Source organism: Aethalodelphis obliquidens, unplaced genomic scaffold, assembly GCF_003676395.1.
Source record: "Aethalodelphis obliquidens isolate GAN/ISIS:26980383/991018 unplaced genomic scaffold, ASM367639v1 scaffold14, whole genome shotgun sequence".
In the NCBI taxonomy this organism is placed as follows: Eukaryota; Metazoa; Chordata; class Mammalia; order Artiodactyla; family Delphinidae; genus Aethalodelphis; species Aethalodelphis obliquidens.
Genome location: NW_020837958.1, coordinates 13,918,765 through 13,943,699, shown reverse-complemented (window position 1 = coordinate 13,943,699; position 24,935 = coordinate 13,918,765). Strand labels below are relative to the sequence as shown.

Below are 24,935 nucleotides of genomic sequence, written 5' to 3'. Positions count from 1 at the left end.
AAATAAATAAAATAAATTAATAAAGGAAGTTTAAAAGAAAATGAGTACTATAATCCATCTTACCAATAATTGTTTATTATCAGTGACAATAAAAGCCACTGACTTTTTTTTTTTTTTTTGGAATTGAAAAGAGATGTTGCAAATAGCTGGTACACACTGCTTGAGAGAAATGAATGCATTGTACAGGCTGACCCGCTTTGACCTCTGCAGCAGTCAGGAAGAGTTTATAAGATTGAGGAAAGCATTTACAGGCATAGCTTCTGTGGGGACCATCGTCTCACTATTAGTTTGGACGTTCCATGTTCAGCACATATGATCTGTTTGGGAGGATCCGTATCTGGGGTTTCCTGTGTGGAGCCCGGCGGCTGTAGCTGGAGCAGGGGTGGAGCAAGCTGGCGAGTTATTTAGCCATCTTCCTGCTGCTCAGAGCAGATTTCTTAGGATTTCTGTGACCTGACTATAAATTTCAGGCAATTGTATTTCAAAAGTATTTCAGTACTTTTGACACAGGAAATGTAAAGAGTTTGGGTAGAAGGTATAAAAAATGCAAAACGATGTGCCCTGTGATAGCAGAAATTAAGTGTGTGATTGTACTGACTCTCTTGCACTCTTCTCCTCTCATGTTCACTTAGAAACCTGATGTCTTGACCACCGGAGCGGGTAATCCGATAGGAGACAAACTCAATATTCTTACAGCAGGGCCCCGTGGGCCCCTTCTTGTTCAGGATGTGGTTTTCACTGATGAAATGGCTCACTTTGACCGGGAGAGAATTCCTGAGAGAGTCGTGCACGCCAAAGGAGCAGGTGAGAACTGTGTTCATTTGTTGTAAAAGGACTGTTTCATAACACCTGGGTTAAAAATTACTTCTCAAAGGATCAGAGCTCCTTTAATAGAAGTGCCAAATCTCCATTCCAGGGGGAAGGGAAAAAATGTCTGTCAATAGAGGAGTCAATAATTAAATGATGGTTATTTCCCTGGATTTCACATTATATATAAAATATTTTTTACTGAAAATAAAAGTAATCTTCCTTTTAGTCCATCTTGCAGTTTAGTGAAGAAGTAAAAATATGGAAATACCGACACAGACATACTGTAATTATAATTAGATTTAGATGGTGCACTTAACTGGATAAACACTGGAATAAACTGGGCAAAATCGATGACGGTTGTGTTAGTGTGGTGGGTTTGTGGTGATTTTTCCTTTTTGTTGAAAACTTTTGTAAAGCTTTTATCTTGCTTTTATTAGAGAAACAAAAGATGGGGGTGGTGTTTAAAAGAAAGCTAAAAACTCAATAGGAAAAACAAAGCTTGATAGAAAGGAAGAAGTTGTTTTGTTTTAACTGCTTACTTGGACTCCCAGTTAGGATTTCCCAATTTCTTTATTTGCTCTTCCATCTTCTCCAGCTTTTTTTGCGTGTCTTTTCCCTCATGATTTTGATATGCTGTTCATTTTGTTGTTTGGCTCTGTGGTGACCTTTGTACATGCTCAATCCTTCTCTCCCTGTGTTTTCTCCTCCTCTCCACCCTGTTCTTTCTCTCCTAGGTCCTGCCTCTACTTCAGGGGCCTCTCAGGCCCTGTGTCCTTGTGGCAACCTTGGCTCGTTCCTTCTGATCCCACCCATCTCCTCCTCCTCTTTGGCTCCAGCTGTGTAGCACTCAACTTAGCACTAAGTGACCTAGGACTTTGCATTTTGCTCTCATCATTTTGTGTTTGGTTATCTCCCCTTCTCCCATCATCTTGGAAGCTCCCAGAAGGCCAGTGCTAAGCCAACAGTTTCTCTCTCATGCAGATGCCTATTGAGGGCCTGATGGCCTGAGTGACGGTCTTGTGATGAGGATTTCTGTGTCTTTTTCCTTAGGGGCTTTTGGCTACTTTGAGGTCACGCATGACATTACCAGATACTCCAAGGCGAAGGTGTTTGAGCACATTGGAAAGAGGACGCCCATTGCAGTTCGCTTCTCCACTGTTGGTAAGTTGGTCTGTTTGCATTGCTGGTGTTGCTTAACTCAACCGTGTACCTTATGTGGGGCATTTATAACTTAATTTCAAGAAAAAACTTACCAGACAATAGAAAACAAGCACTTCTTCAAATGATAGCAAGGTTTTACAGTAGAAAAAATATTTTAAGACATGTAGAAAGTTACTTATAATTCTGTTTGTTGAGGTCTTAGGAAATCATACTTATGCAGAGGCCGCCTCTGCAATTCTGTGACATTTGGAAAGAATTTTTCCTACAAGTGGTTGCATGAAGTGGGAATCTTACTCAGTAGCCATGATAACAGTTGCCCTTTATTGAGAATTAACTCTATGCCATCCATGGTTGGTGCTTTACTGACATTGTTTATAGTCTGTAGGTGTCCTTTGCAAGGTGGGGTTCTTTCTATTTCAGAGAGAGTAAGTGATTTTCCTGATGTTACAGAGCTAATAAGAGTTAGAGCTATCAAACTGCATCTCAACACACCACAATGCCTGATTAATTCTGTTTCTGCATGAATTTGTGCATTTTTAAAATACTGTGGAATGCAAAAGTAAATGAAATTAAGAATAAGAATTTATGTTTTGACTCATTTTCGTAGTATTAACCTCATAATTTTGACACTCACTTATTCTCTTTGTTCACTACCTTAATCTTCATAATTATTCTCTTCCCTTAATTTAAATTACTTGTTTGAACAAAGCTATCTTTTTATGTTAAGTAGATAATCTTTTCAGCTGTTGTTACATACACTCTCTCATTTCTCTCAGTTAATTCTTTTGTTTACTTTTTAGTCTGAGTTAGCTGGTGGGTAGTAGAAATAATAACCCAGGCACTTAAATACCTAATTTACTTCTAGAAAATGAATTGGAAAGGATAGATCCCAGTGTTTCTTTATGACTTTAGGCTTCTTGGATGCAAAGTACTCTTGTGGAGGCTTCCTTTTTCTCGTTTGAATCTTCTAGCTGGAGAATCGGGCTCAGCTGACACAGTTCGTGACCCTCGAGGGTTTGCAGTGAAATTTTACACGGAGGATGGAAATTGGGATCTTGTTGGAAATAACACCCCCATTTTCTTCATCAGGGATGCCATATTGGTAGGTGATGAAGTATTTTGCACTCCGCAGATATTTGTTGATTTAAATTGATTTCAAATACTCTGTATAGATTGGCATTTGAGGAAGAGCCCTGGGAAAAGCAGAAAGAAGAGAATTTGGATTGGCTAGATTGCCTTTTTAAAAATTTTTTCTGTATTTAATATCTTTTTATAAGGTCAAATAACAACAATTATCATTGGTCTTAGTTTGGCATTTCGGGATTCACTGATGTTATGGGAATGGTCCAGTTTTCCTTGCAGAGCTTGGAAGATGAATAAAAAGAGGCAGTTTGCCCTAGAAACATGTAGAGGGCAAATTTCATTTTAGGGTTTTGCAGCTTAAAATTCTAGGATTACATTGTTCAAAATTATAATCTGTAAACCTAGCGTTAAGCAATGTATAAGACACCATAATTCCTGTAAACTTAATTTTTGGATTTTTTTTCTCTCTTTTTCCATTTAGTTTCCATCCTTTATCCACAGCCAAAAGAGAAACCCTCAAACGCACCTAAAGGATCCTGACATGGTCTGGGACTTTTGGAGCCTGCGTCCTGAGTCTCTGCATCAGGTGGGAACACCTCTTTTTTCACTATGTTATATCACCTGATATGGAACGCTTAATTATGCCTCATACGTTTTTCTCCAGTTTTGGCTATTTTATCGGAATTGGTTTTTGACTTTCTTTTTGGGAGGCTTCCTCAGATTTCTTGATCCTTGAAGAGTTTTATAATGATTGATTTTCTTAATCTTTCCCCATTCCTAGACCTTACATGATTCTAGAATCATTATCAATTGATATTTAGCAATATTAAGGATTAAAGTTTCTAGTAGGGAGTAAAGTTCTTTGTATTAGGGAAATGAGGGGAAAGTAGTGCCAAACAAATTTTCTATTAAATTAAAATTTGAATAGCAAGTTAGGCTGGTTTTCAGATTTGTTTGAACGTTTCTTTATAGAATTTTGAGCCATGAGGTTAATGATTTATGTATCATTCTGCTTTAAAATTCTTCTGTTTGTCATCTTTTACAAATGGTAACCTTTCCTGTGGGCACTTGGCTAGTATGTTCCATGTCATTAGGAGATTCTTATGGAAACTTAGGAATGTCTTAAAAATACAAAATGTTTTGATTTAAACTGAAAAATTTTACACTTTACTTTTCTGTTCCTTAGGTTTCCTTCCTGTTCAGCGACCGAGGGATCCCAGACGGACACAGGCACATGAATGGTTATGGGTCGCACACTTTCAAACTGGTTGATGCGAATGGGAAGGCTGTTTACTGCAAATTCCATTATAAGGTACATGTTGCCTTTGGGCAGGGTGGTGGAAGGCTCCCACCACGCACGTATCCTTACTTCTTCTGAGGATTGGGCAAGAATCAAGGCCTCCCCCACGTTAGCCATACCTCTACCCTCAAGGATGACAAGTATTGATCTGGTTGAGTAGGACCATGAATGTTGTGTTGACCACAGATTGAGTGAATAGACTCATGCTGCCCAATTAGAAGAACTGTGTGTAGTCTCTCTTTGGTCTCTTCATGTGGCTGGAGGATAATAGCACACAGTTACTATCAGCAGTCAAGCTTTCTTCTTCTGGACCCTGGGAGCTCTGCCATAAATATTTGGGAAAGTGCTCATTTTGTGCTTGCTCTCTGGTTTAATATTTTTGGTGCCGGCAGGTGCACGTTGATATTATTTTCTCTCTGGAGAAGGAAGATCTAAGGTTTTAGATCAAAGGTAAAGAGATAGGGCTTCCCTGGTGGCGCAGTGGTTAAGAATCCGCCTGCCAATGCAGGGGACACGGGTTCGAGCCCTGGCCCGGGAAGATCCTACATGCTGCGGAGCAACTAAGCCCGTGCGCCACAACTACTGAGCCTACGTGCCACAACTACTGAAGCCTGCGCGCCTAGAGCCCGTGCTCCGCAACAAGAGAAGCCACGACAATGAGAAGCCCGCGCGCCCCGACGAAGAGTAGCCCCCGCTCACCGCAACTAGAGAAAGCCCGCTCACAGCAATGAAGACCCAATGCAGCCAAAAATAAATAAATTTATTTAAAAAAAAAAAGAGAGATAATACAGGTCTCCAAGCTAGGTAAAAGGAAATTCCTACCTGGTTTAGCCTAGAGTTCTTTGTTGGAGTTTAGAGTCAAGTGTTAGCAAACACTAAAGTGTTATATTGCTTTGCCTTTCCTAGCCCTGAGTACATTGTTCTGAGCATATATGGTTTTGGGGTTCAGGAGGGGATTAAGACAGAATTGGGGCATTTCTATCTGTAATACCAATCTCACTCTCATTTTCAACATCTGATGCTATCTTTCCAAAAACATTTCTCCTAACTTTTTAATTCATCCATCCATTTTTTTAAATAGAACTTTATTTTTTTATATAATTTTTTTTCTAATTTATTTTACTTTTGGCCGTGTTGGGTCTTCATTGCTGCGCATGCTTTCTCTAGTTGCGGCGAGCAGGGGCTACTCTTCCTTGCGGTGCGTGGGCTTCTCATTGCGGTGGCTTGTCTTGTTGCGGAGCATGGGCTCTAGGCACACAGGCTTCAGTAGTTGTGGCTTGCAGGCTCTAGAGTGCAGGCTCAGTAGTTGTGGCACACAACTTAGTTGCTCTGTGGCACGTGGGATCTTCCCGGACCAGGGATCTAACCCATGTCCCCTGCATTGGCAGGCAGATTCTTAACCACTGCACCACCAGGGGAAGTCCCATCCATCCATTTTTAAGGATTTATTGAGGATATATCATGAACAAGGCACATAGAAAAATCAGTTACAAATGTCAGAAAACAAAAATTCTGTTTTTTTTTTTCATAATTGAGATTTTATTGGTTGTTTTGAGGATCAGTACACAGACATTTCAATTTGTACAGTTTTTAATGTATGTACAAAAAAATTACAAAAATCATGTAGTGGTGATTCTTTTCTAAACAAAATCACAACTACACAGAGTCATTTATTTCAGTGACTTTCCAGCTTAAAATTTGGAGGCAAATTTTCCTTAACGGAATATCAAGTACCAATATCTTCCAACGTTGATGTGCCGTTACATCATAAGTCCCACTAATTCACGATTTAATATCATATATACACTATGTACTCGAATTTTCAATTGTTTATAGCATGTTAATGAAGTTACTAGGAAAACTGGACTACCACGACCAAAGATGTAGCAGAGTGCATAAAATTCTGACCAGGAGAGCCAAGATCAAGGAGTGGTTTGCTTTAGGAAACAATTCTACCAAAAGCAACATGGGAAGAGACGTAATTTAAAGTGTTCAAGACGTTTAAATGCACAACTGACTCCAAATTGCCATTTGGTATGCTTTGTATTATAGGATATAAAAGCTATCCCCATTTATGGAATGTTAAGCTGACACCTGAGACAATCAATGCCTCCCATATTCAATATCCCACTGTTTTCTGGTTGTACCAAAAAATAAACAACCAGCAAATGATTTCACCTCTTAAAAAAAGCATTTACACTTAAAAAATGGGATGAGGTGGGATTTCCTCCTTCTTAAAACTGTTTCTAAAGCTACTAAAAAACTTGGATTTACAAAATAGTTGATAAAAATATTCCTCTGGATTGCACAAGAAGGGAGACAGGGACCACTGATAGGACCGGGTGTGTGATATTAATCAGTCTTGGCTTCTTTCTCTCCTGCTTCATCAGAGGCTGGGCTCTCCTCGTTTTTAGTTTCTCCGTCTCCTGCAGGTAAATCATCTTTAGTCTCTTGGTTAGCCACTTTGGCCTGTTTTCCCTTTGCTTCCCTTTTGCCTTTTTTATTTTTTTAATTTATTTTTTATTTTTAATTTTTTTGTGGTACGCGGCCCTCTCACTGTTGTGGCCTCTCCCGTTGCGGAGCACAGGCTCCAGACGCGCAGGCTCAGCGGCCATGGCTCACGGGCCCAGCCACTCCGCGGCATGTGGGATCTTCCCGACCAGGGCACGAACCCATGTCCTCTGCATCGGCAGGCGGACTCTCAACCACTGCGCCACCAGGGAAACCCCTCTTTTGCCTTTTGTTTGCACTTTTTGTCTGAAGATTTATCCTTTCCTGCTGGCTTTTTGGGCTTCATATCCACTTTTGCAGGAGCGGGTTTAGCTGACAGCCTTGCAGATCTCCTCTTGGGCTCCTCATTCCCTGACCCCTCTGCAGAACTGACCTTCCTCTTGGGCATCATGGCAGCAGTGGGGGGTTGGAGGGGTGTGCTGGCCTGCCTGGCTGCTGCTTTCCTCCCGCCCCAAATTTGTTTTTTTCATGTGCTTTCATACAATCAGATCAGATCAGTTACTTTGGGGGAAGTTTTTGAGAATCTTTTAATTAACTGAGGTGTTTTAAAGGGTTCTCTTAGTATGATCTTGGCATTGGTTAGAATAAGTAATATTGCCAGAGAACTCTAGAAGGTTATTAAAAATCCTCTGGTTGCCTAAGAACTTGTTTCCAAATACTACTGCTAAAATAAGCAGAGACAGAAGTGGACGCATGACAAATATAGGCTCCCCCTTAATGATATCCCAAAGACCTATTTTCTTCTGTCCTGTTTTAATTGTTATCTGAACAACTTATGTGGGTATATCAAACAGGAAAACTGTCACCTGTCTTTATACTTATGACTCGGATCTATAATCTTTGGCAAGGAACGGTTGCAGGAAACAGTTGACCCATTGGCTTGTAATTGCCAAAAGGAGCAGCACAGTGTCACTTAGAGCAGAACTAAATGATTGTATCTCAGACAGCTAGCATGTTGTGGCTTTGTAGTTAAAACAATCTGAACTCAAATCTTCCCTCTTCTAGATAACTGTGACTTGGTATATTATTAAAAGTTCTCTGGGGGGCTTCCCCGGTGGCGCAGTGGTTGAGAGTCTGCCTGCCGATGCAGGGGACATGGGTTCGAGCCCTGGCCTGGGAGGATCTCACATGCCGCAGAGCAACTGGGCCCGTGAGCCACAACTACTGAGCCTGCGCGTCTGGCGCCTGTGCTCCGCAACAAGAGAGGCCACGATAGTGAGAGGCCCGCGCACCGCGATGAAGATTGGCCCCTGCTCGCCGCAACTAGAGAAAGCCCTCGCACAGAAACGAAGACCCAACACAGCCAAAAATAAATAAATAAATTTATTAAAAAAAAAAAAGTTCTCTGAGCTCCAGTTCTGCCACAGTAAAGTTGGGTAATAGTCCCAGCTGTCAGTGGTCCTGGAAAGATTGGATTCCTTATGGGTCTGTTCAGCAGAGGACTCTGAGGTAGCATGAGATCTACATAGATTCATCAATCTGGATTATTCTGACCTAAGATTATTCTTTTCTAAACCCAGGGGATTCAGTTAAAATCAGAAAGGTATTGAAATATTATTGCACAGTTTACCATATTAGCTGGGTGATCTGCAGATGGTGACTTCCATTTTCTAATCCTGAAGATCTAATAGTAAGAAGAGTTTAAACCTTCCCACTGGCTAGAAAGAGTTGGGATTTCTGTGGTAGAAATAGACCAGCCTTCCAGAGTTGACTTGCTAAAGAAATATTTCCATGGTGCCTGACTTGTTGGGGATCTTTCAGAATAAGACACTGGTGGGAACTGTTGAAGAGCAGGATGGGATGATAATAGGAGCGCTTGTGAAAGTGACTTAACTTCTTTGGATCTTAATGGCTTGTTTAGAAGGTCAGAAAACTGATGTTGGTTGCTCATACTCAGAGAACTGCTTTAGAGCGGCTGTACTGAAGTTCTTTTCAGCTCTACAAACTGTGACTCTGTGATTTCTTAAAAAAAAGAAAAAAGGAAGACAGTTGGGGTGGAGGGATACTAGCTCAGCACAATCTCAGTAACTGACTTGAGCTATTATAAAACAGGGAATTTAAAAAATTACTTCATGCAAAAAAAAAGGGAAAGTCCTTTAATTTCATTAATCATTTGCTTATTTTTAAGATATATTTTGGACTTCCCTGGTGGCGCAGTGGTTAAGAATCTGCCTGCCAGTGCAGGGGACACAGGTTCGATCCCTGGTCCGGGAAGATCCCACATGCCGCAGAGCAACTAAGCCCCTGCGCCACAACTACTGAGCCTGTGCTCTAGAGCCTGTGCGCCACAACTGCTGAGCCCATGTGCCACAGCTACTGAAGCCTGCGTGCCCTAGAGCCTGTGAGCCACAACTACTGAACCCGCATGCTGCAACTACTGAAGCCTGGGCACCTAAAGCCTATGCTCCGCAACAAGAAAAGCCACCGCAACGAGAAGCCTGCGCACCGCAACAAAGAGTAGCCCCTGCTCGACGCAACTAGAGAAAGCCTGCGTGCAGGAACGAAGACCCAACACAGACAAAAAAAAAAAAAAATTATATTTTAATTTTTTTTTCTGATCTGAAAATAGCATGAGTATAAAAATTCAAATAACAGCCGCTCTGGAAAACAGTTTTGAAATTCCTCAATTTAAACATAGAATTACCATATGACCCAACAGTTCCATTTTAAGATATGTCCTCAAAGAAATCCACTGAATTGGACTCTTTAAAATGGTTAAAAGATAAATTTTGTTATGTATATTTTATAGCAAAAATTGTTTTAGCTTGTCTGAAGACAGTAATGTAGCATTCTCTATGAGTGAAAAATTGAAAATAAACTGTCAACAATTTTAAAAATTCAAATAATATAGAATACATAAAGGGAAAGAAAGACTAATTTTAAATATAAAATGTGTAGACAGATTCCCTGGACATTGAGAAGAATCAGGATAATCAAGTAGAATTTCTTAGTGATAAATTCATACTTGTATCAGTTTTGAACAGTAGGATTACTGTTACGAGGAAAATCCAGTCTTTGGTTGGTGTTACTCATAATCCTTCAATGAATTATTGATTAAAGTTTGATAACTTTGCTAATAAGTTTCAGTTTGAGCTTCTTTTCTTTCATTCTGTAGACTGACCAGGGCATCAAAAACCTTTCTGTTGAAGATGCAGCAAGACTTGCCCAGGAAGATCCTGACTATGGCCTCCGGGATCTTTTTAATGCCATTGCCACAGGCAACTACCCCTCCTGGACTTTTTACATCCAGGTCATGACATTTAAACAGGCAGAAACTTTCCCATTTAATCCATTTGATATTACCAAGGTGAGTCAGTTAACAACTAAACTGTTTTCTTTTTTAAGTGTCTTTGCAACTAATTAAAAAAAATTGTGGTCAAGCATTCGTAAGTTGTATACAAAACACAGTGGTACCACTTAAGAGTTTCCTGGCCTGTGCATGAGGGCTCACCAGCATTTCCCTTCCAGTTCCTGTTTGATGAGTTTACTAAGTTCATCTGGGTGGCCTGATATATTGTTATTAGCAGGGAACAAATTTTGATGAGCTGATGTACTTTTGCCCAGGGAAAGACTCAATGTTTACTGTTGTGAAAGTTTTAACGAATGCACTCACCTTAAGTTCTTATCATTTTGTTGGATTCAAAAATGTTATTTTCACTTATCATCATTGGCTTCATTGTATTTGAAAGCTGATATTTTTATGGGTACTTTAATTTCCTTCTGTTGGTTGTCTGGTAATTGTGAATATGGCATTATTTTTAGGTTTGGCCTCACAATGACTACCCTCTTATCCCAGTTGGTAAACTGGTCTTAAACCGGAATCCAGTTAATTACTTTGCTGAGGTTGAACAGTTGGCTTTTGACCCAAGCAACATGCCGCCTGGCATTGAGCCCAGCCCTGACAAAATGCTTCAGGTAAACCTGGTGGATTGAGAGGTTCTGAGGCGGGAGTGTGTGCGCGCGCAGAGTGTAATTTGGCATGACCTTTATATGAAGGATTAACTAGAACATCACTTAAACTTTTGTCTGGGTCCTTAGTTCCTGTGGGACTGACTGAAACATCCTTAAATGAGCATTACAGTGTAAAACAAATTTCATTGTAGGTCCCTCAATATGGTAAGACTTTGACATTTAGGCTCTTAATTTAAAAGAAGTTATAGTAGAAATACCTTAGGTATTTGTGGGGTAAAATATTCTTTTTCAATTTGTAATCAGTGGGATGGAGGACTGTCACTAATTGATTGTAACACTTGGTCAGCATAACTTTATTCATTTCCTCTTCTATGGTGATGCTTGAATTTTGCCACATGTAGAAAGAGACCCAGAGATGATTTTTTTTTTTTTTTTTTTTTGCGGTACGCGGACCTCTCACTGCTGTGGCCTCTCCCATTGTGGAGCACAGGCTCCGGACGCGCAGGCTCAGCGGCCATGACTCACGGACCCAGCCGCTCCGCGGCATGTGGGATCTTCCCGGACCGGGGCACGAACCCGTGTCCCCTGCATTGGCAGGCGGAGTCTCAACCACTGTGCCACCAGGGAAGCCCCCCAGAGATGATTTTTACAAACTCAATTTATGTTTCCATTGATTAAAGCCAGTGAGTTAATGTAACCATTTGTTTTGGTAATGTTCCTAGGCATTCAGTATTTTTTCACCACTCACCAGTATGCTTTTTCAGGAGTACAAAGAGAGAAAAACTCTTATTTGGATCAGAAATTAATAGGAAAATAACTGGCTTAATAATTATTGAGTAAATCAATCTTTCATGTTCTTGGACTGACCATGATACAAAGTTTAAAGACCACAGTGACTGACAGCTGTTTTCTTATGTAAGTGTCTGATTCTAGTTCAGGTGTCACTCTCTATGGAGGCAAGCTGTTTCCTTTGTTTTTTAACTAATAACTTTTTGCTTTGACATTGGGAACATTTGAACCTTTTATAGAAAGTAAGTTTATGTTAGTTTTTAGTTTACTATAAATTGAATACCTATCTATTGATAGACTGTCCTGGCTGCTAAAATAGGAGGCCATACAATAGGGAAGGACTGTTGTACTTACTTAGCCATTTGGTGACCAGTGAGGAATTGTCCAAGCTATTTTGAGTAGGTATGTAATAGAATCCGCATGGGACCTTAGGAGGAGTCTTTCGGCAGGAATATGTAGGATGTCGTTGGAGGAGGGATTGGAAGTGGAGAGCCTGTTCGGAGGGCTTGGAAATTACCCTGATGAGAACTAATGCATGTTCAGGTGGTAGTGGTTGTACAGTAACGAACAGTGTTCTCAGTTGCCTTTCAACCAGGTCAGATTATTAACTTTTAAAACTTTGGGATCCAAAGTGTAAGCCAGACCATGGTGAAAAGCAGGCAGTAGTATAATAGCAAGTCACAGAGACTGTCCCCTGAGTACCTGGTGATGCAGGTGCAGCCGTTCTTCACTCCCACACTCTGCAGTTTACTGGGAGAGGAGAAGTTGGCCTGACTGATTGAGTGGGAGAGCTTTGCTCTGCTTTCTCACCCTGGCCCAGCAAGGAGCTTGGGCACAGGGCCTTGGGTAAGGACTGCATTCAAGCTGGGGTCAGGGTATGGCCTTGCTGTGCCCATTTCGCAGCCTTAGCTTTGAAGGCCTCCACCTACAGGTGGGGTAGTGATGCCTTATAAACCTAAGGTGACACAAGACCAGAATTACACGATGAGGCTATATCCAGGAGCTGCTCTTGGCTCAGCTGTATCTTCTGTCCTGTTGGTAAAGTTAGAGCACAAGTTAGTCTGTTTTGGGTAAAAGGAGGCAACCAGCTTCCATAGTGTAGGTGGTCTTGGGCATGGCTGCATGACCAGTCATCTGAACGTTACCTTAGGGGCTATCTGAAATGATTATGGGAGGCAGGGTCGCTCAGCCCAGAGCAAATTATCGACAGAATGGCGAGACGGGATTGAGCACGTTGGCCTCCGTGATTTGGTACAAAATAATCACATCAGTTGTCCTGTTCAACTTGGTTTGTATTTTGGCCCATAGAATTAGGGACATAAGAATACTCATTCAGATTCAAGGCCAGTAATGAAGGTAATGAAAGAAAACTACTCCTACTCTCTCTGCTTATGTAATAGAGCTTTGAATAATGGGAATATTTAAATAATTGGATACTAAGATTGATGGGGAGTTAATCATAAAGCTTTTTGTTTCAACACTAACTGAAAGAAATTACAAAACCTCCTGCCTTGGTAAATATGTGTGAGGCAAAACCTCCTGCCTTGGTAAATATGTAATTTAATCTTTGACTCAGGACCTTGTGGCAATGTAGGGCCATCGTTTTGCACTGTGGCTTTCTTTGTGTAGTATTTTGTTTAAATCTAGGAAGTCTCAGAGCTCAAAGTGTATCTGACATACACCAGAATGCAACATGGGAGGTGCTTTTTCGGAATGATTTCCCGTACGGTTGGTTTTGTAGAAATCTTCTTTTTGTTAAGAGCAAATGGTTGACCCCTCCCCTAGAGTGAGAGAGTAGGGAGGAGTGGAATTAGTTCATGATTCCAGTTAGTTGGGTTCTAGCAAACTTATTTCACAATGTAATGTGTCCTTGGGAATAGGAAATCATTCAAGCCTGGGCACTAACTTGTTACTTGAGGAAAAAAGGAGTTATGACCTAGAACAGATGTGAAGATTTGTGGCTGTTTGGCCCCAAGGGGTGGAAGAGTAAGGACCGTTCAGTTAGGGAGAACTCATTTCATGAGAGAGAAGAGACTTTGCTCTTTACTGGGAGGACAGGCAGGGCTTTGTGATGCTTTGTGCTTGAAGCTTTACAGTGATGTTCACGGGCCACTCCTCTTTCGTATGTTACTGCACACCATCAAAGTCTGTTTCATTTGTAACTGCAGGGCCGCCTTTTTGCCTATCCCGACACTCACCGCCACCGCCTGGGACCCAACTATCTTCAGATACCTGTGAACTGTCCCTTCCGAGCTCGAGTGGCCAGCTACCAACGTGACGGCCCCATGTGCGTGCTGGACAATCAGGGTAGGCCTGGGACCGTGGCTCACCCCGCAGGTGTGGAGGGCACTGCTGGGCAGGGCACGGGAGGCCCCGCCAGCCCAGGGGTCGTCAGGCTGCCCCAGGCATCTGCTGCTCTGTGGAGGCCCCGCAGCTGCTCCTGCCAACCTCCTATTTGTTGCCCATCAATGAAGGTTTAAACTGCCTGAGGACTCTCCATACTTCCATCTATTTTATATGTTTTATGGAGAGTTCCCTCCTCAGATTTTGCTTGCTGTGCATCTGACTATGAAAGGCAGGGAGAAAGGTTTTTCCACACTGGCTGTTGTAGGGTATCATCCAACTTAGGGAGCGGGTTTTAAAGACTCTTCACAAAGTGGACGATTCCTGAAATCACTCTTAAGTCACCAGGACTTAGCCTCTTGGAAATGCAAAAGCCAAGAGTTGCCATACACATGCCATATTACATGTGTCTGAAGGACACATGATCCCTTCAGAAATTTTACTGATGATTTATATTTATAGCCATAGATGTCTATATTCAAACAAAGTTTATTTTTCTATGCTAAAAATAATACATGTACCTTAAAGGAAATTCGGAAAATATAAGGGAAAGAAGAGAAGAAAGAAGAAAAACCCATATATAGTCACAGTATCCAAAGGCCAGAACTGTTGCATTTTGCTGTATTTCTTTCCAGTCTTTTCTGTGAATACTTGTTATACATTTAAGATTAGTTTGTATATATAGCTTTGTGCCTTGCATTTTGTTACCATTATCATTAAGCCTTTTCCAAGTATTTAGCAAGTTTACATGCTCACTGAATGATTGTATTGTGTTGTTGCCATATTTCTGCTCTTTGAGGTTTACAAAGGTATGGAGCGTGTTATTGCCCAAAGTAACGGATACTTCTGTGTCTGTCTTCTGCGTTTTTATTCTAAAGTGATTTTTTTTCATTAATCTCCCTCGGTCCTTTCATTATTGAGACTGGCTGTATCAGAGCAGTTCATGTGTATTTTGGAACGTCATTAATAAGTAAATGCTTTGTGTTTACCATTCTCGTTTACTATTATAGTGGCATATGTATGAAAAACACTACTTTGACACACCTTTTGCCTAATTTTAAAAGTAGACCATTTGGGCTGTGCCCTTGCAGTTTGATGAAAGAGCTTAATTGTTCCCAGTAGTCAATGACTTGAAGACAGCTGCGACTTTGAGTAAAGGGAGAGATAATTTGGAAATCAAATTTTAAAATTACTCAATTGGCACATTTCAAAGAGCTAATTCTTAGTGCAGAAAACCACTGTGATGGCTCGTTATTGGAGCACTTTGCTTTTCGCATGGACGTGGCTGAGCTGGAATGAATTTCTTAGGTGGATAACTGGGCTCCATGGTAGTCGGGTGCCCCCTCTCTTCCTACATGCATTTGGCTCCTTCGTCAATGTGATGTACAGGCATCTCCTGCTTATCCACCCAGAATAATCTATTCTGGCAGTGAGCTGGGTAAACTTCTAATCCTGACTGGTTTGTTCAAACCACTTACTGTGCTTCCAGGCCATCCTTTCTGTTTAGGCAGCACGTACTCAGGTAATGCAAGCTTCTGCTAACATCAGCCGAAGCAGGGTATAGTTGGGAAAATGAACATGCCAAAAGGAAAAAAGAGCCTCATAACTTACTCCAGAAATCTTAATAAATGTTTTGATCGCATTGTCATTATTTTTCCTAATTCCAGATGAATGGGTGCTGACATACTAGAAATATCAAATTTTAGAAAAAATTTTTAAAAATTTATCTGTAGAGAGAAGTGAAAGTGAAACTAGAACTGAATAAAGTCTTGGTCAATAGGAAGGATAGATATCCCGAGAATCTTAAAACACCATTAAGAAATAAATAGTGAAGTAGAATCCTGTGATAGGAGTGTAGTACGTGCTGGAATGGAGAGGACAAAAATCCCAGATCCCGGATCCACCACTGACCACCACATCACCCTGCAGCACTCAGTGAACATCTCAGGGCTCTGTTCATTTGTCTGGCGATTGAAGGAGCAGAGCTGGAGCAGAGCTAGAACTTTGAGTTGCTCCCAAGAATTCTGTGATTCTGTTTTTTTGTTTGTTTGTTTGTTTGTTTTTTTGCGTTACACGGGCCTCTCACTGTTGTGACCTCTCTCGTTGCGGAGCACAGGCTCCGGACACGCAGGCTCAGCGGCCATGGCTCACGGGCCTAGCCACGCCGTGGCATGTGGGATCTTCCCGGACCGGAGCATGAACCCGCGTCCCCTGCATCGGCAGGCGTACTCTCAACCACTGCGCCACCAGGGAAGCCCTGTGATTCTGTTTTTGAACTGAGCCCAAGCCCCAGTGAAACCCTCCAACCTGAAATATGTCTTTGAGTCTCTTCTTCTATGGGGACCAAACCAAGCTCATATAAATATATTCGTACCGGAAGGCATCAGGAGATTGTAGAGATGAGGCCGTCTGAAGTGTTCAAAGGGAATTTGAGATCTCTTCGTTAAGACGCAGAGTGAGACAGCCACCGCAAGCGTTTGGCAGATGGCATATTCTCTAAGAATCCAAGTACTGCCTGTAGCTAAATATGGGGTGTTAAAAATGATATGTGCATGGCATGTGTATGTGTGTGTATGCACGTATGTATAAATATAATTGTCACTTGAATTTATTTCTTATTTTGTTGGCTGTTTGTAGACTTCCTTCATGTTTCATCTCCCCGAGTGAGTCTGTGTGGTTTTCTGTTAAAGGTGGAGCTCCAAATTATTACCCCAACAGCTTTGGTGCTCCGGAGCAGCAGCTTTCTGCCCTGGAACACAGGACCCACTGTTCTGGGGATGTGCAGCGCTTCAACAGTGCCAGCGATGATAATGTCACTCAGGTAATGGCTCCTTTGTCTGCGGTGCGAGTTGCTTTGTTATTCTTCTTGTCAATGTCTGCATATATTCCCCTGTTTAGAGTGTCTAATATGCCTTAACTTGAATTCAGGGGCAGCATCTCTATTCATAAATCAATGCCTGTATTAAATGGAGTTGAAGAGTTGTGTTACTATGCCCTTTTAGTCCAAGGTATGGAGACTCATTTCAATTCCTCCAAATTTTATTGACGGGATGTAAGTGGGAGCCATTGGGGAAGCAGTGATCTCGTGGAAATCTAAGAAATGGGCAAGTAAAGCTTAAGTACAGCTGAATCTAAGAATCTGAGAAGGGCAGTCCAGATTTAAGGGACTAGAACTGGATTCAAAATAGCACTAGGAGGCCCAGTAGCAAAGGTGTGGGTGTTTCCACTGCACGGCACCCCATTCATGTGACTCAGCTACTCTCCATCTGTCTGCTGTTGCTCTCCAATACCAATTACTCATTCTTACCATGTCCTTCCCTATTTTTCTCCTCTTTGCCTCATAGCTTGTGTTTTAACATTGCTGTGGTTTTGCTATGACCATGGCCTAACTCTTCTTCTTTATGGCTTCTTTCTCCATGTATTACTTTTTTTTTTTGGTCCTTTTTTACTCCTTCTCTCAATACTTCTACAGTCAGATTCTGGAGAGAGGAAATTGGATTGAATGGACTAATGTTTTCACTGTGGGTTGCATCATTGGCCTTTGGCCAGCCTCTAGTTAACTGCCCGGGGTCAAGTGCCCACCCTCTTTCTAATCACCTATGGCTGCCTGGGGGCTGTTCTTTTAGTAGATGCCATGGAAGAGGCCCTTTGACTCTGAAGAGCAGCCACCTCATTAATGTGCCCAGTGCAACTTATACCACACGTAAGAAAAGGATAAAGTTAAAAAGTATAGTTGTCTTAGATCTCTGCTTGGGTAGTTGGTGTTAAACAATATTTAAATTAGAATGGGACCTATTCTAGCTTTTCAATTTGTAAATGTGTGTTCCCAGTAAAATATACTTAAATACATAAATTAATTCACTATGAAGATACCGTTATTTGAAAGGCCCTTACGTGTATACAAGTATATAAAAAAGAAATTACTTTATTGTACCTTATAAACCATTTTTAGATGAAATTAAATGTCTCCTAAAAGCCTTTTATAGTAACTGCCTTATTCTTGGTGATGTAGGTTACCAAGTATCAATATATTACAATACAATTCCTCCTTCTCATAAAATTTTACCTACCTGAAGTCTATTCCAGTGTTAAGCTAGCTAATACAACCTCTGTAAAAATTAATTTAGATAATGAGGCTGTTGCTCACACATTAAAATTTACTGTATGATCATTCTTATTTTGAGAGATTTTCTTATCACTATATAGAACTCAAGTTTTTAAGCAGTCAAGATTCTGTTTATAGCTTCATAGCATAATCCTGTAACTGTAAGAGTCACATGGAATATAAATAGGAAGATCCAGGTTTATACTCTTAAAAATGATTCACGTGGACTCATGCTTCTGGCTTATGACAGACAAGCTTGTGTCAGACCTGTCCTCTCATGGAGAACATTGGAAAGCTAGATAAGATACAAAAAGGCTGTGGAGAGCTATAAAAGCAGCAAGAATTTGAGGGGCCAAGATTTTGAACAGAAAAGAAGTGCAGAGATATGAGCTTGATATTTGTTCTTCTTTTCTCATGAGGCATTTATTACTTTGTAAGTATTGGCCAACATGCTGAGCAGAGTTTACAGTGTTTTCATGGGTCTGGAGGGAATAAAAATTGGAGTTCAGGACCTGCTAAGGAAGAGGGCCTCTAGTTAACATCCCAGGCACTCAGTTGGATCCCTGAAGGGCCGTCCTAGAAATAAGGGCAAACCTGAAATCAACTTGCCTTTACAAAAAATGAGACTCAGTTTTATACCAGTCCAATCTCAGACTGGATTAAGATGATCTCCCTCTATCCTCTCTTCCAGAAGCAAACATAAGGCTTTGGAGGAAAATAGAGCCTCAAATTATCTCTGTATTTTTTCATATGCAAATGCCCAGCATTCAGTAATAAATTATCAGGCATACCCAACACATAAGACCTTATACCTAAAAAGCAAGAGGGGGATAAAAAAACACAACTGGCAATAGAAACAAACCTACTGAAGATCCAGATAGTGGAATTGTCAGATATAGGTTTTAAAATAACTGCAAATATGTTCAGGAAAACAGAAAACAGTTGACAACATGGAGAATTTAATAAGAGAACTTGAATCTGTCAAAAAAGAATGGAGGGGACTTCCTTGGTGGTCCAGTGGTTAAGACTTTGTGCTTCCACTCAGGGGGCACAGGTTCCATCCCTAGTTGGGGAACTAAGATCCTGCATGCCGTGCAATGCGGCCAATAAAATAAAATTAAATTAAATTAAAATGAAAAAGAATTGAATGGACATACTGAACTGGAAAATGCAACAACTAAAGTTAAGCATTTAGTAAATGAGCTTAAAAGGAGATTAAATATGGCCGAAGAGAAGATTACTGAATTGGCAGATAGAGCAATAGATGTTATCAGACTCAGTCATGAAGAGAGAGCAAAAGAACTTCTCTTTCTTATGAGAAACCAATTAGTGATTGAGAAGGCAAACCACAGAGTGGGACAATATATTAGCGGTTCCTCTAACTAACAAACAACTCATATACAGTACATGTAAAGAACTCCTGCAGAGCAATAAGAAAACGACAGACAAATGAATAGAAAAATGGGCAAAAGACTTGAACAGGCACTTCACAAAAGAAAATATCCAAATGACTGAAAAACACACAGAGTAGTTTATCTCACTAGTCATCGGGGATATGCAAAATAAAACTAAAAAGAGATACCACTACATACACACCAGAATGACTAGACTGAAAAAGACTGTGTACCAAGTATTGCGAGAATGAGAAACAACTCTAACTCTTACCTGAGTGTAGATTGGTTCAGGTGTTTTGGAGAACTGTTTGTCAATATCCACTGAAGGTAAACATGTACGTGTCTTTTGACCTAGTAAGTGCACTCTTACATAGATTCTTTTTTTTTCTTACATAGATTCTTAATAGAAATGTGTACATATGAGCAGCAGAAGACATGTACAGCACTGTTTATTCATATTACCCAATGTTCATCAACAAAAGCTTGGATAAATAAACCGTAGTATATTCCCACAGTGTACAGCAATGAAAATTAAAGAAGTATTCCAACAAACATTACCATAGATGAACCTTACTAACATGACATTGAGCAAAAGAACAAGGATATAGACTGTATGATTCCATTTGTGTACATTTGAAAGAGAAGTAAAAAATGTTTATAATATTAGAAGTCAAAAAAATTCGCCCTTGGGGAGGCAGTTGGAGAAAGGGGATAATGACTGGGTGGGGGAGTATGGTAGGGGGACTTCTGGGGTGTGAGTGATGTTCTCTCTTGATCTGGGTGGTTGTGACACATTTGTGTCCACTGAAAAATCATTGAACTTCACACTTATGTTTAGTACCCTTTACTGTAGGCATGTTACACCTAAAAAGAAAAAAATCATTCTCTAACTTTGTATAGACTAGTAAAAATGTCACTTTTCCTTTTAGAGGAATTTGGTCCTGCTCTTAAAGGTCTGTGGTAAAAGTGTTGGAGTGGGTAAAGCACCTAGAACCTATGCTCTGTAATGAGAGAAGCCACCACAATGAGAAGACCCCGTCTCATTTCTCTAGTTGCAGCGAGCGGGGGCCACACTTCGCTGTGGTGTGCAGACTTCTTATTGCGGTGGCTTCTCTTGTTGCAGAGCACGGGCTTTAGGTGCATGGGCTTCAGTAGTTGTGGCTCGCGGGCTTCAGTAGTTGTGGCTTGTGGGCTCTAGAGCGCAGGCTCAGTAGTTTTGGCGCACAGGCTTAGTTGCTCTGCGGCATGTGGGATCTTCCCAGACCAGGGCTTGAACTCGTGTCCCCTGCCTTGGCAGGCGGATTCTTAACCACTGCGCCACCAGGGAAGTCCCTTATATTTAGACTTTGCTCAGATTTTAAGAAATATTATTATATTCTGATATTTGATAACAGAAAAATTATGAATATTTGATATTTTATGAATTTGCTACTTTGGATAACTGGATATTTTTGGACTTTATAAACATTAGTAGAACAGTACATAGAGTAGTGCCTGGTGTGTTATAGGTACATGAGAAATAAGTATTTGCTCAATGAGTGAATGAAAGAAATGTAGAATAGAATCATAGCCATAACTTAGAAATGGTTAATTTCAGAAATGAGCAGAGGCTGTTAGGACTCATATACTTAATACTAAGCTCTTACTTTTTATTTTAACTTCTTGATAGTCATTTTAGAGGTTAAACCCAATAATCTAAGCAAAATACCACTATTAACATCTGTTTTCTCCAAGAAATCTTGGCTTCTGAATAACTAAAGACCTAATTAATAAGTTAGGGTGTTTTCCTCCCCTTTGGTTCTGGGTGAATTGAACAAAGGTTGTATTGCGTTAAGCTTACATTTAATGACGGTTTGCACATTCTGCACTTGTCAGTATTAAGGTGTGGTGGCATTTTTAATTGTAGGCAACACTGCCTTCTATTTATAAGAGATTTATAAGCAGTGGCTGCAAAGGACATTATTAAAAAGAAGTTATGAGCTATTATCTTCCTGTTTTGCTTAAAATAAAATAAAAAGTGAGGAACTCAACACATGACAGTTTCAACTATAATTTTAAATTATTCTTAAATTCTAAAACCTTTTTTCATTCTTATACCAATGAGAAATCTTGCATCTTCATTTCAAAAGTGGTGTTTGGGTGAGTTTTGTTGGTGCTCAAGTGGTTATTTGATTCCCTGCACTCTATTTTCAATGAGCAGGTGCGGGCTTTCTATTTGAACGTACTGAATGAGGAGCAGAGGAAACGCCTGTGTGAGAACATAGCGGGCCATCTGAAAGATGCACAACTTTTTATCCAGAAGAAAGCGGTGAGCGATACTTTGTAAGCCGAAGGGTGACACCTGCTGGCAGGAGAAGAGAGTGCAGCTGTGTGAGAAAACCCTTCCATGGAAGTGTCATTTCTATTTCACTTGAGCTAAGCACACTTAAAAAAACTAGTATGAATCCCCAATCAACCTCTGATTCTTTTCTCTCTGTGTTTTACCTCCAGTATATATGCTATATCCATTGATCCTTAGCTCTTTGTCCAGTGTATAATAATTTAGTTGAGTTTAGGGTGAATGGTCTCCTATGCTGTTCAGTCTGACTGCAGCCAAGTTCTGTGTAGGAGAGTAATGTCCAATGTCAAAATGTGGGTCCTGCCACAATTTTGCTTAGACTTCAGGTGATAAGAAATACAGATTACATTTTTGCGATTTGAAGTCAGTCTGACTACTTGATGTTGTGATGCCTGACCCTCCTTCGGAAGAAACTAGAAACTTGCACGTTTTCTGGGGTCAGAACTGAGCTGCTTCCAAAGACTCAGGCTGAACTTTTGAGCTGAGGCACCAGGGTATTTCTGATGGTCGCTCATTGTGTTGTGTGCTCTGCTGTGGTCTCCCGGCCTGCCGCAGGGGAGTTAGCCTCTTGTAGATGTAGGAACCCCGGCTATTTCTTTGTCTCTTGGTTGCCGCTTCTCTGTTCATGGGGGCAGCTGTCTGGGATGTGTTCTAAGGCCCGGAGATATGTACCAGCAGGCTGGGTGCTCTATCTGCAGGCAAGGTTCTATAACTGTGTTTCACCAGGGCGTGTATGAAAGATAACCCTTTAAGTCCCTGGGCGCTAGTAGTTCTTGCTGTCTGGGGCAGAGAGCCTGACGGTCGCTCTGTGAGATAGGTGGTGTGGGTATTTTCTCATCTCACTGATAAGAATGAATAAGACCGTTTGTAAGTAGAGAACTGGGCTTGACCCCTTGGCCTTCTCCTCTCACATATGCTGAAGCTGCAAGGCCCCCTGTGGGTTCTTGATGCCCCACCTCAGGATCAGCCCGCGGTCAGGAATTCCTGCTTGAAGTATGCTTAGTTGCCCAGCAGGGGCCAGTGTTTGTACATCTCACTTTAAATTCAGGCAGTGTCTGGGCCTGTTTCTTAATGCAAATCGCTGTAACTTTTTGCGTTCCTCCGAGGTCAGCTCTTTACCTGCTGTAAATGGAGCTCACCTCATAGCGCGTTTTCCTCACGGTACTCCACGAGGTAGATTTACTCATCCCACTTATTTTTCTGGGGAGCGGATATGAACTGTATGAGGTAGATTTAGGTATCTCACTGATTTCATGAGGAGTGGGTACTGAAGCTCAGATGAGTGACTTAGGCAAGGTTGCTCAGCCAGTATATGTCCAGGACGCAAGCCTTCCTCCGTGTCGGTAAATGCTGTGTGGTTCTGCCTCCCGTGGAAGCGTCCGTCCTCCCCTCTGGAGTCGACCCTGTGAGGCGGACTCTGGGGACTGGTGTAGTGAGGGCTAGGCTAATGTTTACATTATTTTCACCTGGTTACAGGTTAAGAACTTCAGCGATGTCCATCCTGACTATGGGGCCCGCATCCAGGCTCTTTTGGATAAATACAACGTTGAGAAACCTAAGGTGAGCCCAGAGCATCCTGGCTGTGGCAGAGGGGGCGTGTCGTGGATGGGCGTAGTTGGGTTTCCTTTTATGATGATTCTCCTCAGGGACAGCTATTCCGTTTCTTAAGCAGCTGTTCAGAATCTCATTTGAGATATAAAGAACTCACCTGGAAAGCACATGCTCCTTGTTTTAGCCCTGGGCAGTATAAGACAGTCGAAGGTGAACAAATTCTGAATGCTTATTTTCATTTGAGCACAGATTAAAGCTAAGATAAATACTGAGTTGCTGCCCAAGTGAGTTAAGTAACCTGCTGGTCTTGGTCTTTCGAAACAGAGCGCGATTCACACCTATGTAAATCCTGGGTCTCACTTGGCTGCAAGGGAGAAAGCTAATCTGTGAGGGTCGTCCGTCCGCCTATGAAGCAAAGCATAATGTTGACACACATGCCCACTCATCGCTGGATGGAAGATTCTCCTGCGCCAGACATACAAATGCAAGTTTATGTCTGTAAAATGATAATCCCAGCTTTCTACAGCGAATAACGTAATAATGGCTTTTAATGCTATCTTCCTAGGGGTAAGTGAACGTTAGAGCTTAACAATCATTTGAAAGAAACGTGTATTTGCTTTTGACAGCTGATTATTTACTTAAAATGACTAGAATGAAAGTTTCTAGCAGAAATACGATTTTATTTGATATGAAAAAATCTTGGTGAAATTAATATGTTTACATATCATATCATGGCCTGTTATATAAAAATATGGCTGTAATTATATAAGAAGAAAAGATAAAGATAATCCACTCAGAAATTTAAATTTTTCTAAGTTCCTTATAGGAAGCACAATGTGGTGTCTTTTGAAAATAACTTCAGTACCATCATGGCTTAATGTTTATTCCTGCTTGGAACTGATCAGAGTTTTTAAAACTTGGAATTACATTTATGCTAATATAGTATTGATTTTGCAACAGGCTGATCTGTAATTGCTTATCTTTTTACAATAAAATAATCTGTAAATAAAAATAGAAGACTGGTATTTGGTTTCTTTAGGCTCCATATATAACTTGGAATGTCTCAAGACTCTGAATCTGAGTGTCATCTGTTATCAGATACTTACCCGTATAATTGAAAATATCAACCTCACGAGGGTAGTATGTTATTTGTTTAAACCAGTAGCCTTTAGACATAGCCTCTGAGATACAGGGGACCAGAACTTAGTCTATTGGGAAAACAGCAAATTTCCCAGCTTTGAAAATTGCTTAGATCTCTTGTTCATTAGCTCACTTCTTTATCTAATTATGAGTTTTAATTAAAAAAAATTTTTCCTTTTTTCTTCCCAGTTTTATTGATATATAATTGGCATACAGCACTGTATAAATTTGACTCACATACATCATGAAATGATTATCACAATAAGTTTAGTTAATAGGAATGCCCTGGTGGTCCAGTGTTTAGGACCCAGTCCTCTCACTGCCAGGGGCCCAGGTTCGATCCCTGGTTGGGGAGCTAAGATTCCACGAGCTGCATGTTGCGGCCAAACAAAAAAAATAAGTTTAGTTAACATTAATCATCTCATATAGATACTGTACGACATTAAAGAACTGGAAAAAAATTTTTTTCATGTTATGAGAACGCTTAGGATTTACTCT

At 40.9% G+C, this 24,935-nt stretch overlaps 1 protein-coding gene across 2 annotated transcripts in view; it reads left to right on the top strand.

Moving 5' to 3' along the window:
• The window catches only part of CAT (catalase), a 37,315-nt gene extending 13,004 nt beyond the window's left edge, over positions 1-24,311 (top strand). The window contains exons 2-13 of one of the 2 annotated variants that reach the window (XM_027115046.1): positions 633-804; positions 1,861-1,971; positions 2,943-3,073; positions 3,536-3,640; positions 4,241-4,366; positions 9,981-10,172; positions 10,628-10,780; positions 13,735-13,873; positions 16,600-16,730; positions 21,609-21,716; positions 23,223-23,306; positions 23,622-24,311. In XM_027115046.1, the coding sequence (XP_026970847.1) occupies positions 633-804; positions 1,861-1,971; positions 2,943-3,073; positions 3,536-3,640; positions 4,241-4,366; positions 9,981-10,172; positions 10,628-10,780; positions 13,735-13,873; positions 16,600-16,730; positions 21,609-21,716; positions 23,223-23,306; positions 23,622-23,687 (1,518 nt within the window). In that variant the 3' untranslated portion in view covers positions 23,688-24,311. The remainder of the gene's footprint in view (positions 1-632; positions 805-1,860; positions 1,972-2,942; positions 3,074-3,535; positions 3,641-4,240; positions 4,367-9,980; positions 10,173-10,627; positions 10,781-13,734; positions 13,874-16,599; positions 16,731-21,608; positions 21,717-23,222; positions 23,307-23,621) is intronic. The other variant, XM_027115047.1, reaches the window with a different exon arrangement.
• The last annotated feature ends 624 nt before the right edge of the window (positions 24,312-24,935 follow it).